The 13,539-nt window shown below is 37.5% G+C and overlaps 1 protein-coding gene across 18 annotated transcripts in view; it reads right to left on the bottom strand.

The window, feature by feature from the left end:
- The window catches only part of PARD3 (par-3 family cell polarity regulator), a 447,799-nt gene that overhangs the window by 142,565 nt on the left and 291,695 nt on the right, over positions 1–13,539 (bottom strand). For 15 of the 18 annotated variants that reach the window (XM_066991517.1, XM_066991514.1, XM_066991515.1 and 12 more), the window contains 3 exons: positions 13,317–13,361; positions 6,693–6,920; positions 700–916 (listed from right to left, as the gene is read on the bottom strand). In XM_066991517.1, the coding sequence (XP_066847618.1) occupies positions 700–916; positions 6,693–6,920; positions 13,317–13,361 (490 nt within the window). The remainder of the gene's footprint in view (positions 1–699; positions 917–6,692; positions 6,921–13,316; positions 13,362–13,539) is intronic. The other 3 variants (XM_066991511.1, XM_066991503.1, XM_066991504.1) reach the window with 1 other exon arrangement.

The following is a 13,539-nucleotide window of genomic DNA, read 5'->3' as shown; positions in this document are numbered from 1 at the left end:
ACCATTTACCCAGCACAGCAAGGTGTCCCTCAGCAGTCTGCTCCTTTCAGATCACTTATGTCTGCTGGAGAGAGGATTCCCTTTAAAAAATTCAGTAGTTGGTAAAAATCAGGTCTTACACTGACCCTTTCTCCAGACGGTGGGTTCACAGAGCATCCAATCTTATTTAGATCCCGATTTCCTTGACACGAGCCTGATGCTTTGCATTCTCAAACTGATGTATCTCTTTCCCATCTTACCTCCATGACACCAAACAGCTTAAGAGTAAAGCAAAAATACCCACACATTTAGTAACACTTAGGCTTTGGGTAAAGTATTAGGAACAGCACACAGGTTAAGAAGGGAGAAAAAAAAAAAAAAAAGGGAAGACAGAATTTGATCTGCCAAGGGATATGTGCACTACTTAAGACATCACCAATGACTCTTTCAAAGACCAGGCAGCTTAAACGCTTAAAACCCATTTTTCCTTTGCAGTCTCTTTAGCCCACTATAACCAACAGCTTTTCTTCCATTCTGAGCCTCTTGACTTTCACGACACTTTTCATAAACTCAGAAACTGAGAGATATGCCTAAATAAGTCGTGCATGTATTTTTCTAGTAAAACACGGCCTCAGGAAATAGTTGCAATATAAAAGCTTCAGCTAGAAGGCAAAGCTGCATTTTACAATTCATTCTCATATTTGATTGCAAAAGACCTACCTGAACATGTCTCCTAAGCCTTTCAGCATTCCTTTCTTTGCCTTAATTTTGTCCTTCTCTTTATCTCGATCTTTCTTCTTTTCCTTTCCAGCCTTTTTTCTGTCACCTTTATCCTGGCTTCCATTCATCTGTCTCTCCAGTGAGTGGGATGGCTGGTCACTTGCTGTAGACACAGATTCTCTACCAGATCTTGAGCTTTCCTCTGTGTCTTCCTCCACTGAAAGCACAAATTAAGAAACATCAATGGGATAACAACGAACAATAAAGGCAGTTTTTTTGGCAAATTACATAATCTATTTTCAAGCAGGTTATATGCACAAAAATAAAATACTCCCATTCTTTTCCAAAATCATTATCTGATGATTTGGGTTTCTCCTGGAATGCCCCTGTGTACTATTACACGTAATCTTAAGACAAGGAATTCATTTTTGCAGAATACTCTGAAAACTTGATTCGTGCTTTGTGGGTACTCTGAATAACATGTAGATTAATAGGGAGCATTATTAAAGTGATGTAAATTGGACCCTTTTGTTTCAGCATCTAAATCAGTTGAAGAGAGCTTCAGAAATGTCTGCAAGAAATAGCAGCAGTGCAGCATGCCCTGTCAGTAAATTCTTAGTAATACTCCCATACAAATATGAAAGTCATTAAGGACTGTTAACCCTCAATAGAAGCCTTAATAGACTTTTTCTTCTGCTACAAATACTATAATGGTTTTCTTGCACTACTTCATTTCCAGGAGAAGCGTAAAGCACATCATGCATCATGGCTTTTGTTCTTCCATAGCAGTGGTACTGCTTGCAATGGAGCAGCTTGGGACGTTCAGGTGGGGAGATTCCACCCAGCGCAACTAGCAAAACATTTTAAGAGCCCGTAACATGATTCTTCTCTGTTTCTAATCCAAGAACAAGACTCAGAGAATCCTAGAGTATATCCACGGTTAAATTTAAACAGACTACATGTATTGCAGAAAGCCTGAAACAGAAATGACCAAAAGAAACAATCCAATCAGAAACTGAAAACTCCCGCAGTAGTTTAGTGAGAGAAAAATAAAACATGTCAAGCACAGGAGTTAGAATCCTGCAGCCATTCTGACTTAGCTTAAAGTCAAGCTGTGATCTCCCAGGAGCTCTAACATGTTCTATCATCACACTAAAAGCAGGGCTACACCATCTTCCAACAGACGGCATAAAGAAGCAATTAGGATCACAGGTGCATACTTTGTAGTGTTTCCTGTAGCTCTAAGAGGCTCCAAACAACTTTTGGCAGTAGAGGTTGGAAAACAAAGTTTTGCTTTACTTTTTTTAAAGTATAGGGTATGGGAAATAAACTTTTTTTTTTTTTTTTAGTAGCCAAAAAGATCTGGAAATTGCCATGACATAGAGGGAAAAAAAAGAATCACTTTTTAATTTAGCATATGTTTACTTATTATTATTATTCTTATTCCTACTAGTACTATTATTTGTAGACCTCAGCGACTCCCCTACAGCCAATGGAAGTGTGTAATTTTTCAGAAATTTCTCATACATAGAGTACTGTAGAATATAAATTTGTTTTTCTTAGTCATCTTTCATATTCACCTTACCAGTAATTCACTGAACCTGAAAAGTCTACAAATCACTAGCTGAAAGGCACTCAATAATCTATCTTCTCTCTCTCAGATACTTGCCCAGAAAATACTGTTTATACTCTAATATTATAATACACAGACCTGTCCAATAGACTTACTACTTGCTCAGCGAGTATCCCAAGATTTCTATAAATATTCTCCAACCCTGGAAGATCGCATAAATATATTTCAAGAAAAACCAACTCTGAATTACATACTCTGAATTAAAAATCACCAGCAAGGAGAAAAAAGGAAAAAAAAATGTCTCCAAAATTCTTATTAATTTATCCTCAGGACTGCTATGAATAAAGTAGATGACACAACTTCTCAATTGTAGGCACAGATTTAATGTTTGGATAATTTTATTTTAGAAAACTAATAGGCATTTCCTATACATGTCTGTGTACTAGCTGTACTTGTACTTGTTTTGGTGAAAGTGTTTTTTAGTCAAAGTTTGGGATGATATTTAATTATTATTAAAAGAGTATTGGAAAACCACTTTGGAATAGAGATGCTAATTTTTTGCATGTTAATTTATAGCTACAATCTGTTCCCGTTAAACCAACTAGACATTTAAATGATTGTACTAGCAAATGATTATAATTAGTAAAATAAAAAAATAAAAATTAAAAATCTGGCAAATTCTGAAGTCAAATGTTTACTTGGTACTTCATTTCTAGAATTTCTAGAATTTTAAAGACGAACAAATTTTGTCGTATGGTTGTTCATTTTCATATGACAACACATTATTTTAAACCTAAATATGTATTAAGTGTATTGTGCTATGCTGAGCTGCTGAACAACTTGTCATAACAATGCTTCCTCTTATTGTTTTGCATATTCTATGGAGATAATATTGCCTCCTTTCCACAGTTGTGCTACAATAAATATTTGTCTATCACACCCATTTTGCTCGCAGTTAACTCAATAGCTTAGAACGAGTCGTGTGAACTAGGATGCCTGTTCTCTCGAAATAAACACTGGTGACCCTACTGGAGCAAATAGATTTCCGGTTTTCATAAAAAGGCACAACATGAAGAAACTTGTTTCACTTTTATGCAGAACAGTCATTCTGCAATTAACATACACCTAATTACTAGTGTTTAGAACAAATGCAAATGCTGCTCAATTAAAAATTCAAGCCCGGGCTCCAAATGAATCTTCTAATTTTTGCTAAGTTGAAGTAATGACATTAGGTTGCCACAAGACGCAGAATGCATTTGCTTTGGTGCTGTTACTTCCTTCCTTCTTTTCCTGCAGCCTCCTATTCCCCCCTCCTCCCTATTCAGGATGCTGAAGCCAAAAAAATAAATTGGAGTATACTTTAAACATCAATTAAAGCTGAAAACTAGTGTCATTTCATGAACCACACTGTACTGAAGAGATCTACACAAACAGGTATTATGAAGCTATTCTCCTAATTAGGCCATAAAATGGAAAAGATGCACATGAGGAATCAAAGCTACTTAATGTGAAGCTATTTTGCCACTAAGCTTCCAGGCCTCTTATTGTGATATTTAATACAGCCGTAGATTCTAGCAATTAAGATTCAGCAAAAGATTAGAAAGCTTTGCCGATCTCTCCCAATCCAAATGCCCTGTTCTCATTCAAGTCACTAAAGATAAACATTTTGCTTTTAGTCAGCTATTTCAAGTATTAAGGAGGAAAAAAAGAAGAAAAAAAAAAAAAGAAAATCAGGCAAAATGATCTGTAAAAGCTAAACACCCACACCTTTCCACAAATATTACTTCTTTACAGAGATTAAAATTCTTCTCAAATACTTCTTAAAATGTTGTCCTGGAACTGGATACACTGATCTGATTTTCATTCCGCATCTAGTAATTTAATAACATCTTTTTCCAAGGACAGCAAGTACATTCATATGAGAGTTAGCCCCTCTGCTACATATGCTACCTGTATTTATATAGCTTTCTTATATTGGGTGATGACATGTTAAGAATTATTCCATAAAATATATTGCAGTGCTATTATTTGCTGCTCCAAAGAGGGTCAATGTCTGGAAGAAAAAAGCACTCAGCACTGAAACATTTGGAGAAATACTTGGGAAAAATATCAAGTAAAGCAAATGAATCCAACCTCAAGGGCATCAGCAAATTGACCACCAACATGTTTGCCTGGGTTTTATAATACCAGAAAGCCACATTTTAATTTCAAACAATTATGGAATAATTAAATGTGATTAAAAAAAAAACTTATGCCATGTCATTATGGCAGCAGTGAGACATTAGTCACATTAGTACCACATTGTTAAATCAACTTCTATGTATTCAAAGGTGTCCAGGCTTTTTCCAGCTGAAGACATCACTTGGCAAATTCTCTGGAATCTGAAGCCACATAGAATTTACACAAAGTGGAGGAGACCGCACAGACACAGACGTGTTCCCAAAAAGACAGACCTCAGTACTGTAGACGTAGTATTTTGAGCTGATCCCAGGCCCCATATGGCTGGGCCAGCTCTTAAGCTCCCCCAGCCACCATCAGAAGCAAAAACCTAGAGGGCCTTCTGTGCCATTCCTGGAACTGAGCTGAGTCCAGCCAACGTCCTGCATTTGCTTTACTACTTGTCTGCTTCTATTACCCTGGCAGTCCGAGTTTCTGGATTACTATTTAGATGTTTTATTGTAATACATGGAAGCTATTAAAACACATGCAAATTCAACAGAATGTGCGGTAGTATGCATACAGCTAGGTCACACTTCGTTCAGCCCTTCCTTACCATATGGGATTTGAGAACAATCTCACTCTGGATCTCCCATGACACCAAGATGGCTCTTGGTCCATTAATGCCAGAATTCTTCATCCACGAGGAAATAAGGACAAAGACTCACCCCATGGCATTTTACTTTCAGCCAGAGGGTTTTGTCTGGTTTCCACTACTCCCATGCAAAGGATACAAAGGCCATCAAACAGTTCCTTTCCACTCTACGCGTTGTATCAATAAGCTCAAAACCTCTTGCAGTAATCTCATAAACCTACACTCACCTAGAAAGTCTTTCTTGATAAGTTTTGCTGTCATCTGTAACTTCTGGATAAGCCCTAGATATTTAATGCCTCAAAACAGGATATTACTCAGTTGGCTCACAACAAGCAAGGCCCTTTAGAAAAATGCTGTCTTGTGTCCCAGAAGACCACAGGCATGCAGTTTGGGAGAACGATCAGGATCACTACACATTTTCTCATACCTGTTCTTCTACTGGCCAGGAATAGATTGACAGCCAACAGCACCAGACCAGCATTTAGCCTCACTGCTGCGTGAAATTGCTAGGTGCTGGGAAAGGGAAGCAGAATTAATTCTGTCCATAACTACCTTTGAGAAAAGTGACTGGCAAAATGACCTCCCTTTCAGTCTCAGAACACTTTTAGAAACAGACATATTAAAAGAAAAACAACAGAAGAGTTTTAAAAAATAAAAAGAGTGACTACACAAGCAGCTTACAACAGAATATTACAGAATGACACTTCCGAAAAAGATTTTCTGAAAGTAAAAAAATTTTAAAAAGAGAGTGAAAAATCTCTTTGCAAGCTTTTTCTGTTAGTGTTCAGGCTAAATATTTTACCACTTCAGCTTTCCAAATATCTTCTTCATTCATAAACTACTAACTAGCTGCAGGTTGATTAAAAAAAAATAATCTGCTGGTGTGTGACAAGTCGAAACTAGTACAACATGAAGGTTAAAAATTCAATAATTTTAATACAACCCCTGATTGAGGTAATTTACCATTCACACTATTTTCATTCAATATGAGTTGTCATTTTACCAGCCCATTCTTACATAGTTCAATAATGATAAGGTTAGCTTTGAAGTGATTCTTTTATGTTAATGACATTCTCCACATGTTGGGTCATACTTCGGGTTAAAGAACTGAAAATGTAAATGAATGCCCATTAGGGTGGGTAATAGCTGATCATTAACTTTATATTTTATTAGATCTGCCAGCCTTACTCATTCTAATTAAAGGACAGTGATTTCTTTTTTTTCCCCCAGACACTACAAATGTACCCTTTCTAAGTTAGATGCACATATTTTTGTAACATGAATTCAGTGTTTCTTTTTCTTTCTGCGTAAAATGTTTCTAATTTACATCAGTAAATTAATTAGCTGTCTTAGAGAAAATTTTCATAGTAAGTAATTTAAGTAAACATAATCCTAATAATCTTATTTCCTTGTTTTAGGAAGGAAGGAAGCTGCAGAGTGTTGCAATCTGTTAATGCATATGAAGGGCAAAAGCCTGAACAAAGCCATGAAGAGAAGTTAGTTCTATTCTTTTAAAACCCTAGGATAATCTTCTATCACTTTTAATCACCTTCTAAAGGATTAACCTATATTGTTAACATTCTTTATGTATAACAATAGTTTACTTACGAGTTTCCATGCCTTCATCATCATCATCTGCTACAGGTTTATCATATGATTTGTCTATGGCAGCTCTGAAGCTTTCATTGCAGCCTCGTCCTCGGATAATTCGTGGGCGTGGGCGGTGGAAGGGAATATCACCATTTAGAGTCACCTCAGCAACCGCAGTCTGCAGGCTTTCTAACGAGCTGGATTTCTTCAGACCTAATGAAGGCCCCACATCTCTGGTTGGGGAACCTTAGTGATTTAGGGAAGAAAAAAAAAAGTAATTAGAATTACTGTAGAGAACTGCATGCTTGATTATGCATATCCATTGTGAAAGTCTTTGGGGACACACTTAACATTATTCACATCATCTCTCAATAATCTGTAGGGAATTCTCTGCAGATTTGTTGGTCTCAGAAGTGAATGAGTATGTCAAGTTATAGTCAACGAAACCGACAATGTTAGCAACGTCTGGCTTTTCAGATTAGTGAAAATATACCAACATCTATTACTATTATTTTAACAATTTGAATGATAAAGTAATCATGGGGCTTTAAAAACACAGCTCATGAAAACAACAGAGATACATATCTAACTGCATCAGACAAAGCTATTAATTATTTTTTGTTTAGAGCAGAAAATTTCATCTGTACTAGCAACTGAGAGCATATTCTGGGCATGAATCCTATTGTGTTTAGAGTAACATTCTTGCTAAGTACCCCAACTTCTGGCTTCAAGGAACGTGTTGTTTGGTTTTAATTGAGTTTTAAAGACTCGCATCAAAATGCTAACTATTTCATAATGAAATACTTCTGAGAAATATCAGTTGACTTGCTGGGATTTTGTGAATTTGTTTTAAGAATTCTGTGGAATGGACCCAATTAGTCAGGCAATACCAGCTACCCAGCTGGAAAAGAAACACTTTCCTGGCAGCGAGCAGGTTGGTGCTTGGGCAGCCCTACAGCTGGGGCTGAGGGCAGCTCTTATCACTGCTGCACGCTCCGAGGAGTGCCAAGAAAGCCCTAGCCAGTATTCTGCAAAACTCCTTCTCTATCCAGACTTGTCTTGGCTTTGAGGACTAATGTCTAGCTTCTGTTTTTAGATACACACGCTGACAGTGCTGACAATTGCACAGTTGGATCTCACGGTTAAAATGGAAAGAGATCTATCAGGCAATAAATAGATAAATAAAAATTCACTGTGTTTATTTAGAGTGATTTTGTTCAGAAGTGCAGAATAGTCCTGGACAGCTCTTCGATAGGATTTGTGGCTTGAGAGAAGAGGTGGGACATGATCATCTCAGCCAAATTTCTTGAAGTTACGAGATCAGAGCCCTCACCTAGAATATGGAAAATCCCCTTTTTTCTTGACCTGAAGGGAGCAGAACAGCGAAGGGTGCCGTGGCACCACAGCAGTCCCTGGGGTTGGGAAGTTAGTTGCCACCCTCATCTTACAGAGGCACAGAAAAATAAAGGGACTTGTTCATAGCCAGACAGCTCCAGGAGACAAAGCCAAGCACTGAACAGGACAAACAAACCAATAAACAACCTGCTTGTAAGCAAGGTCTGGTGTGAATGATGCAATAAACGAGTTATCTTTTTAAAGTATTTATATCAGAATAACAGAAAGCTCTGGAATTGACTCCTGTTCTGGTAGATGTTAGGAGGGAGGAGAGACAGTATCTGTCACACTTCTGTGACACAGTTATGTGAAGTTACCTTAAACTGGGAAGGGGGGAGGACGAATAGCACTAATAACAACAGTTTCTCTCATCGGTCAGTGTTGGGTAGTGTGGGATGGAAGCGGGAAGAGAGGTGCGGGACCTACAGAAAGGCAGCATGGCAGGTCCTCTCCATATTTTTTGCTAGCTTGGTGTTAGGTAGAGCAAGGTGACAAATGTTTTCATTTTCCACTCATCTATCAAGAGTCTGAACAACTAAGTTAAAATAAAACCCCTTAGATCAACTAGATTCAAGCAGCAGCTGTCAAAGAATTCCCTTTCAGCTGCCCTACTTTTGAGATGAATTTGTAAACAGAAACAAAACAACAGTCTTTTTTCACAGGTCTGAAGTTTGGTTCCCCCAGAAGTCTGGGGTCCTGCTGTTTTCACCCTCAGCTGCAAAGAAACACACCCCACCAAATTCAAAATTTTATCTTGATGAACTCGCATCTTGCAGAAGAAGCCACCCTCTCGCTCACGGCCCCTATTTGTTGGAGGGTGAGGGTCATGAGGATAGCTGGGGGCACAGTGCGGCTGCTGGGGTGAGCAGGAGCAGGCAGCTGGGACAAGGATGTTTGATGGCTTCCCAGCTGTGCAAACAAACTGCAGTCCAGGTTCCCCCAAGTTTTGAACATGGCCCGAAGTCTAATGCAAGCATTTCCATAGAACACTATACCAAGCGAAAGAACTTCAACTTGGGCAATGCCCTATAAAACTGTCCACTTTCTAACATATGTCACAAATTGCTGGTCCCCCACTAAAGCCTGCAGTACACAACAAATGAGATTTTGGTCTTTTACTTTTTGGGATTGTGTTTTGATAAAAACAATCCACAAGACAGGAAAGAAAAATGAATGCAACATTTTGAAGAGGAAAAGAATAAAAATAGAAGAGACAGGACAATCCTATACAAACCAGCTGTTTGACAGATTCAATTTCATATACAAAGGGAAAGGGTATCCTCTTACATGGCAACTTTCTGTAAACTTCCTTATTCCTTTGCTTTGCAACCTTCTAAATGAAATGCTCATATATCTTTTCCTAATTACTGAGTGGCTTTTTTTGTAAGCAGTAATTATAAAGCAAGCATTTATATGCCCATTTATGTTCATAAAGAACATTAAAAAAAAATTCCATTTCCTGCTACCCAATACAGATCTTTGTGAGAACAATATTTATATAAGTTGTGCTTTCCCAAAGGAAAAGCTAGATGGGATATGACCTAATGTTCCTTCAGTACTGTAAAACTAATAACGGATTACAGAAATGATACGAATATTTATTGAACTTGGGTGGCCATGAACACAAATGTGGACAGGTTGCAGAATTTGAAAGAGGAAAATGTCATTACACAAGCAGTTTAAGCACTGTGATCGTAAAGCTATACGTATTTCAATCCCTTCACCAGCTTCTATGGCCACTTCATAGCAAGTCTACTATTTTCAAAATATATGGTTAAGGCTCCCTGTAAACTGAGTGAGTTCAGAATTTATTACTAGAATTCACTAGCCAGAAAGTGAGCTGTTTATTCATAATCCATTGAGAAACTGCAAACTTTCTTTAAGATGCATTTTGTTTAAAATTTATGAGTCACATCAAAACCTTGTATTCTAAATACAAAAATGTCAGCATTTTCTTCTAGACTTTACAGTGCTGGTGGTAATCATCAGAAATGTTATCTGCTGAGTTCTATTTTGACAGCAGAATTTGAAACAGAAAAAATAAAAAGAAAGAAAGAAAGAAAGAAGACACATCTACCTAAAGCATCTTTATATGACTGAGGGATGAAAGGGGTTCTTTTATCATTTTTTAAAATTTGAAGTTAATCAAAATTTTCCTTTCCAACAATTTTATTAACAAATAATCCACCCTTTGAGGTGGATTCAGCCATCTGTAACACAGAAGCACCCCATCCGTAAATCCTACCGCGTGCGCAGCCTCCCTGCACGCTGCTTACACGTTCATCCACACCGCTCTCCTCTACGTGCCATACACCCATACCCGTCTCTCACGGGCTCTGTGCCATGCTCACGCCATCCCAAGCCCCTGCCCACCAGGCATGCACCGCCACCCTTGTGTCTCAGCTGGCCGGTCCCTGGGGATAACGCCAAGCCTCGCTCTCCGGACCATGCAGCACCCTCTGCTCATGCACGACCTACGGGCGTTGCATGCATCGGCTCTCACGTGGCACAGGCACCGCAGGGCTTCACCACACACACAGATCCAATGAGACATCTAATACTCACAGACCACATCAAACCTACGTGATGCTCCCTGCTCCAAGCCCCCTTTTTTTCCTGTTGCACTGACTCTGTTTAACAACTCACGATGCTCCCACCTCTCTAATCTTACGTTAAGTATTTATACGGTGCCACAAGTCTGCATGGGCGAATTGCAAAGGCAAAAAGTGTGGTGTTAAAGGGCGTAGGAGGCTTCCTCGGGTGACTATTTTTAAAAGCTGTAAAAGTATTTTTTTAGTGCTATAAAAGCACTTCCCTTTAAATGATTTTAAATGATGCTTTTGTTTCTTTCTGAAACATTATTTTTACTAACTCTTAGGTTAAATGCTACCAGTGACGTCAAAAACTTCCCTCTATTTGATTAAAGCAGTTTTGCAAAGGCGCAAAGTCTACTTTTAAGTGCTTTCTTAAAGGACATTAGTCTATTTTTGAATTTACTAACATCTGCTACATTAGTTGATAAATTCTTCTATTTCTGGTTCAATTCATACAAAAAGAGTAACATTTTTTGCTGGAAGGGGGGCAGGGGAAGACTAGAGCAAGTAACTGCATCAAAAGTATTTCAGCTTTGTTTCCATTTAATAAAAGTTTACTTTAAAAGCATCCTGTAAAAATAAATAATTTAAATACATCTTCTGTGTCAGTTTTGCTTGTTGTTTGCTGTTGTTTGGTTTGAGAGAGAGTGTTTTGGCTTTTTCTCACTGTGGACATGGAAAAAAAAAGAAAAAAAACAACCTGCTATAACTATAGCATGCCTGGGACTCAATAAATGAGCCATGCTCAATTGCTACTGAATATACTTCTAACCTCTAGAATGAACTATAAACACTGCAAGGATTAGGCACTTCAAGTGAACTACAGAAAGAAAAATAATTAAAAATCTATTATAGTTACTAGGGCTGGTGAGTTCTACACTCTCCTTTTCAGCTAATACTATTAAACCCAACTTTGTTTTTGGGTTTAATCAAAAACAAACAGTGTTTGTTTTTATTTTTCTTTAAAGCAAATATATGCTGAATTTGTCTGGCTTCTACAGTTCGTCAAATCATAGTTCACCACACATTTGATGTATTTTTTTTTCTTATACCAGATGATTTTTCAGCCAAATTGCAGTAAGTGGTTTGTTTAAAAACCACATCCATCTTCAGTAATGGGAGAAATGCAGTGTTTACATACTAAACCTGGTTAAAAGCACACAAAATAAATTTTAAAAAGTACAGTCAAAGGTGCGGTGGTTTTTTTTCCCCCTTCTTTCCAGCCACTGAGCTTGCTGTGCACAAAATATGTAACTGCTTAGTCCAGATGGTTACGGTCACGCTCGTTCACCCAAGTTGTCTGACGTGTCTCTTTTTGGAATTTAATCCAGGTGTCACACATATAGAAAAACTACACTCTGTTGATACCACCAAAAGCACTATGCACTTTTAAACCTAAGCATCATATTTTGCTAAAATACAGGATTTACATCATTGTTATCACATCCCATTCCAATAAGCAGGCTAATAAGTAAATGAAGAATTATTTACAAGTAATTTGTGTTTGATCTGTAAATTCTTTTCCTGTGAATAGTGCTCATGGTGAAGGCAGTTCCCAAGCTCTGCTTCTTACCATAATCATTAACACAATTCATACATTCTGGTGGCCCTAAACTTTCAAAACATTCAATAATATTATTTTTTTATTCATACTCAATTTGTAAGGTTGCAAGTTTATGGCCATATTCTACAACATTTTAAGAGCTTGAAGTTTTATCTGATTTAATAAAAAATATAATGCAGTCAATTGATTAGTTACAGCTTCTCAATGTTCCTACTCGTGTTGTAAAGTGTCATTAAACAGAGATGCAGTTGTGAATTATTAATCATAAATTTTGCGTGGAATGCCCTGCTCCCCGAATCATGCTAAAATAAATAATATTGTCAGGTTTAAAAGGTGAATTGTTCCTAATTAGAGCTAAGTAATGTTATGGTGTCCTCTGGATCTAGCCTAATTAAAACAGCATTCCAAAGGTCAAAAGCTAACTTGTATTAATAAATCATAAAGGCTAATAATTGCAGCTGGTGCATTATTTTAATTACTAATAAAAAATATGCTTTGAAAGCTATTTCTCATTATCATTGTGTGAAGTGTTACAATCTATCATATGTGGAAAATATTCTATTTACATAGTCTTTTGTTCTGTTACACTGCTCTGGTTTCAGTTCCAAAAGCAAATCGACTTGCACTAATAATCCTCAGTTCAACTCACAACACCTATCTGATGACCACTTAAGGCAAAGATAGCAATTTTGGAATTAAAGTAATTCTTTTCAAGCACTGTGTTAGCACTGTAAGCCAAACATTCGACTCTTCTACATTACTCTGAGTTTGAAGCGAGGAGAAGATTTTCTGAGATTTCATTGAAACGACAAAAATCAAGACAACTGTGAATATTTATGAGTTCAAAGTGTAGAAACAGGTGTCTACCTACAGCCAGATATATGACCTGCTTGAATATACCACCCTAGATACTTATCTCTATAGAGAATTTTCTTTTTCTCTATGACTTGATTATTCACAACAATAGAGAGCAGCCATGCAAGTACTGGAATATTCATGTTTTCATGCAATTTGATTGGCAGTTCTGTAATTGTGGTAAGCTGCTTTGACCAAGGTTTCTATAGCAACAGCCTTACTGTCAATTCTTACCTGTTTTCTGGTCATCCATTGTACTGAGCTTAGTCTCGTCAGCTACTGTTAAAAGGTAAATGTATAATGGTTAGCCCAGTTAGTGCCCATGCCCCACATGCATCCAACATTCCTTTATTTTTTTTTTGTATTTTTTTTTCAAGTTAGGGGGGCCTTAGCAATGTCATCCTCCATGCATATAAACTGTAACAGTAAGCAAACATTCTAGATAGAAATGGCAGCA

This window comes from Anser cygnoides, chromosome 2 (genome assembly GCF_040182565.1).
Source record: "Anser cygnoides isolate HZ-2024a breed goose chromosome 2, Taihu_goose_T2T_genome, whole genome shotgun sequence".
NCBI lineage: Eukaryota > Metazoa > Chordata > Aves > Anseriformes > Anatidae > Anser > Anser cygnoides.
Note: the sequence above shows the minus strand (reverse complement) of the source record. Positions and strands in the feature narration are given on the sequence as shown.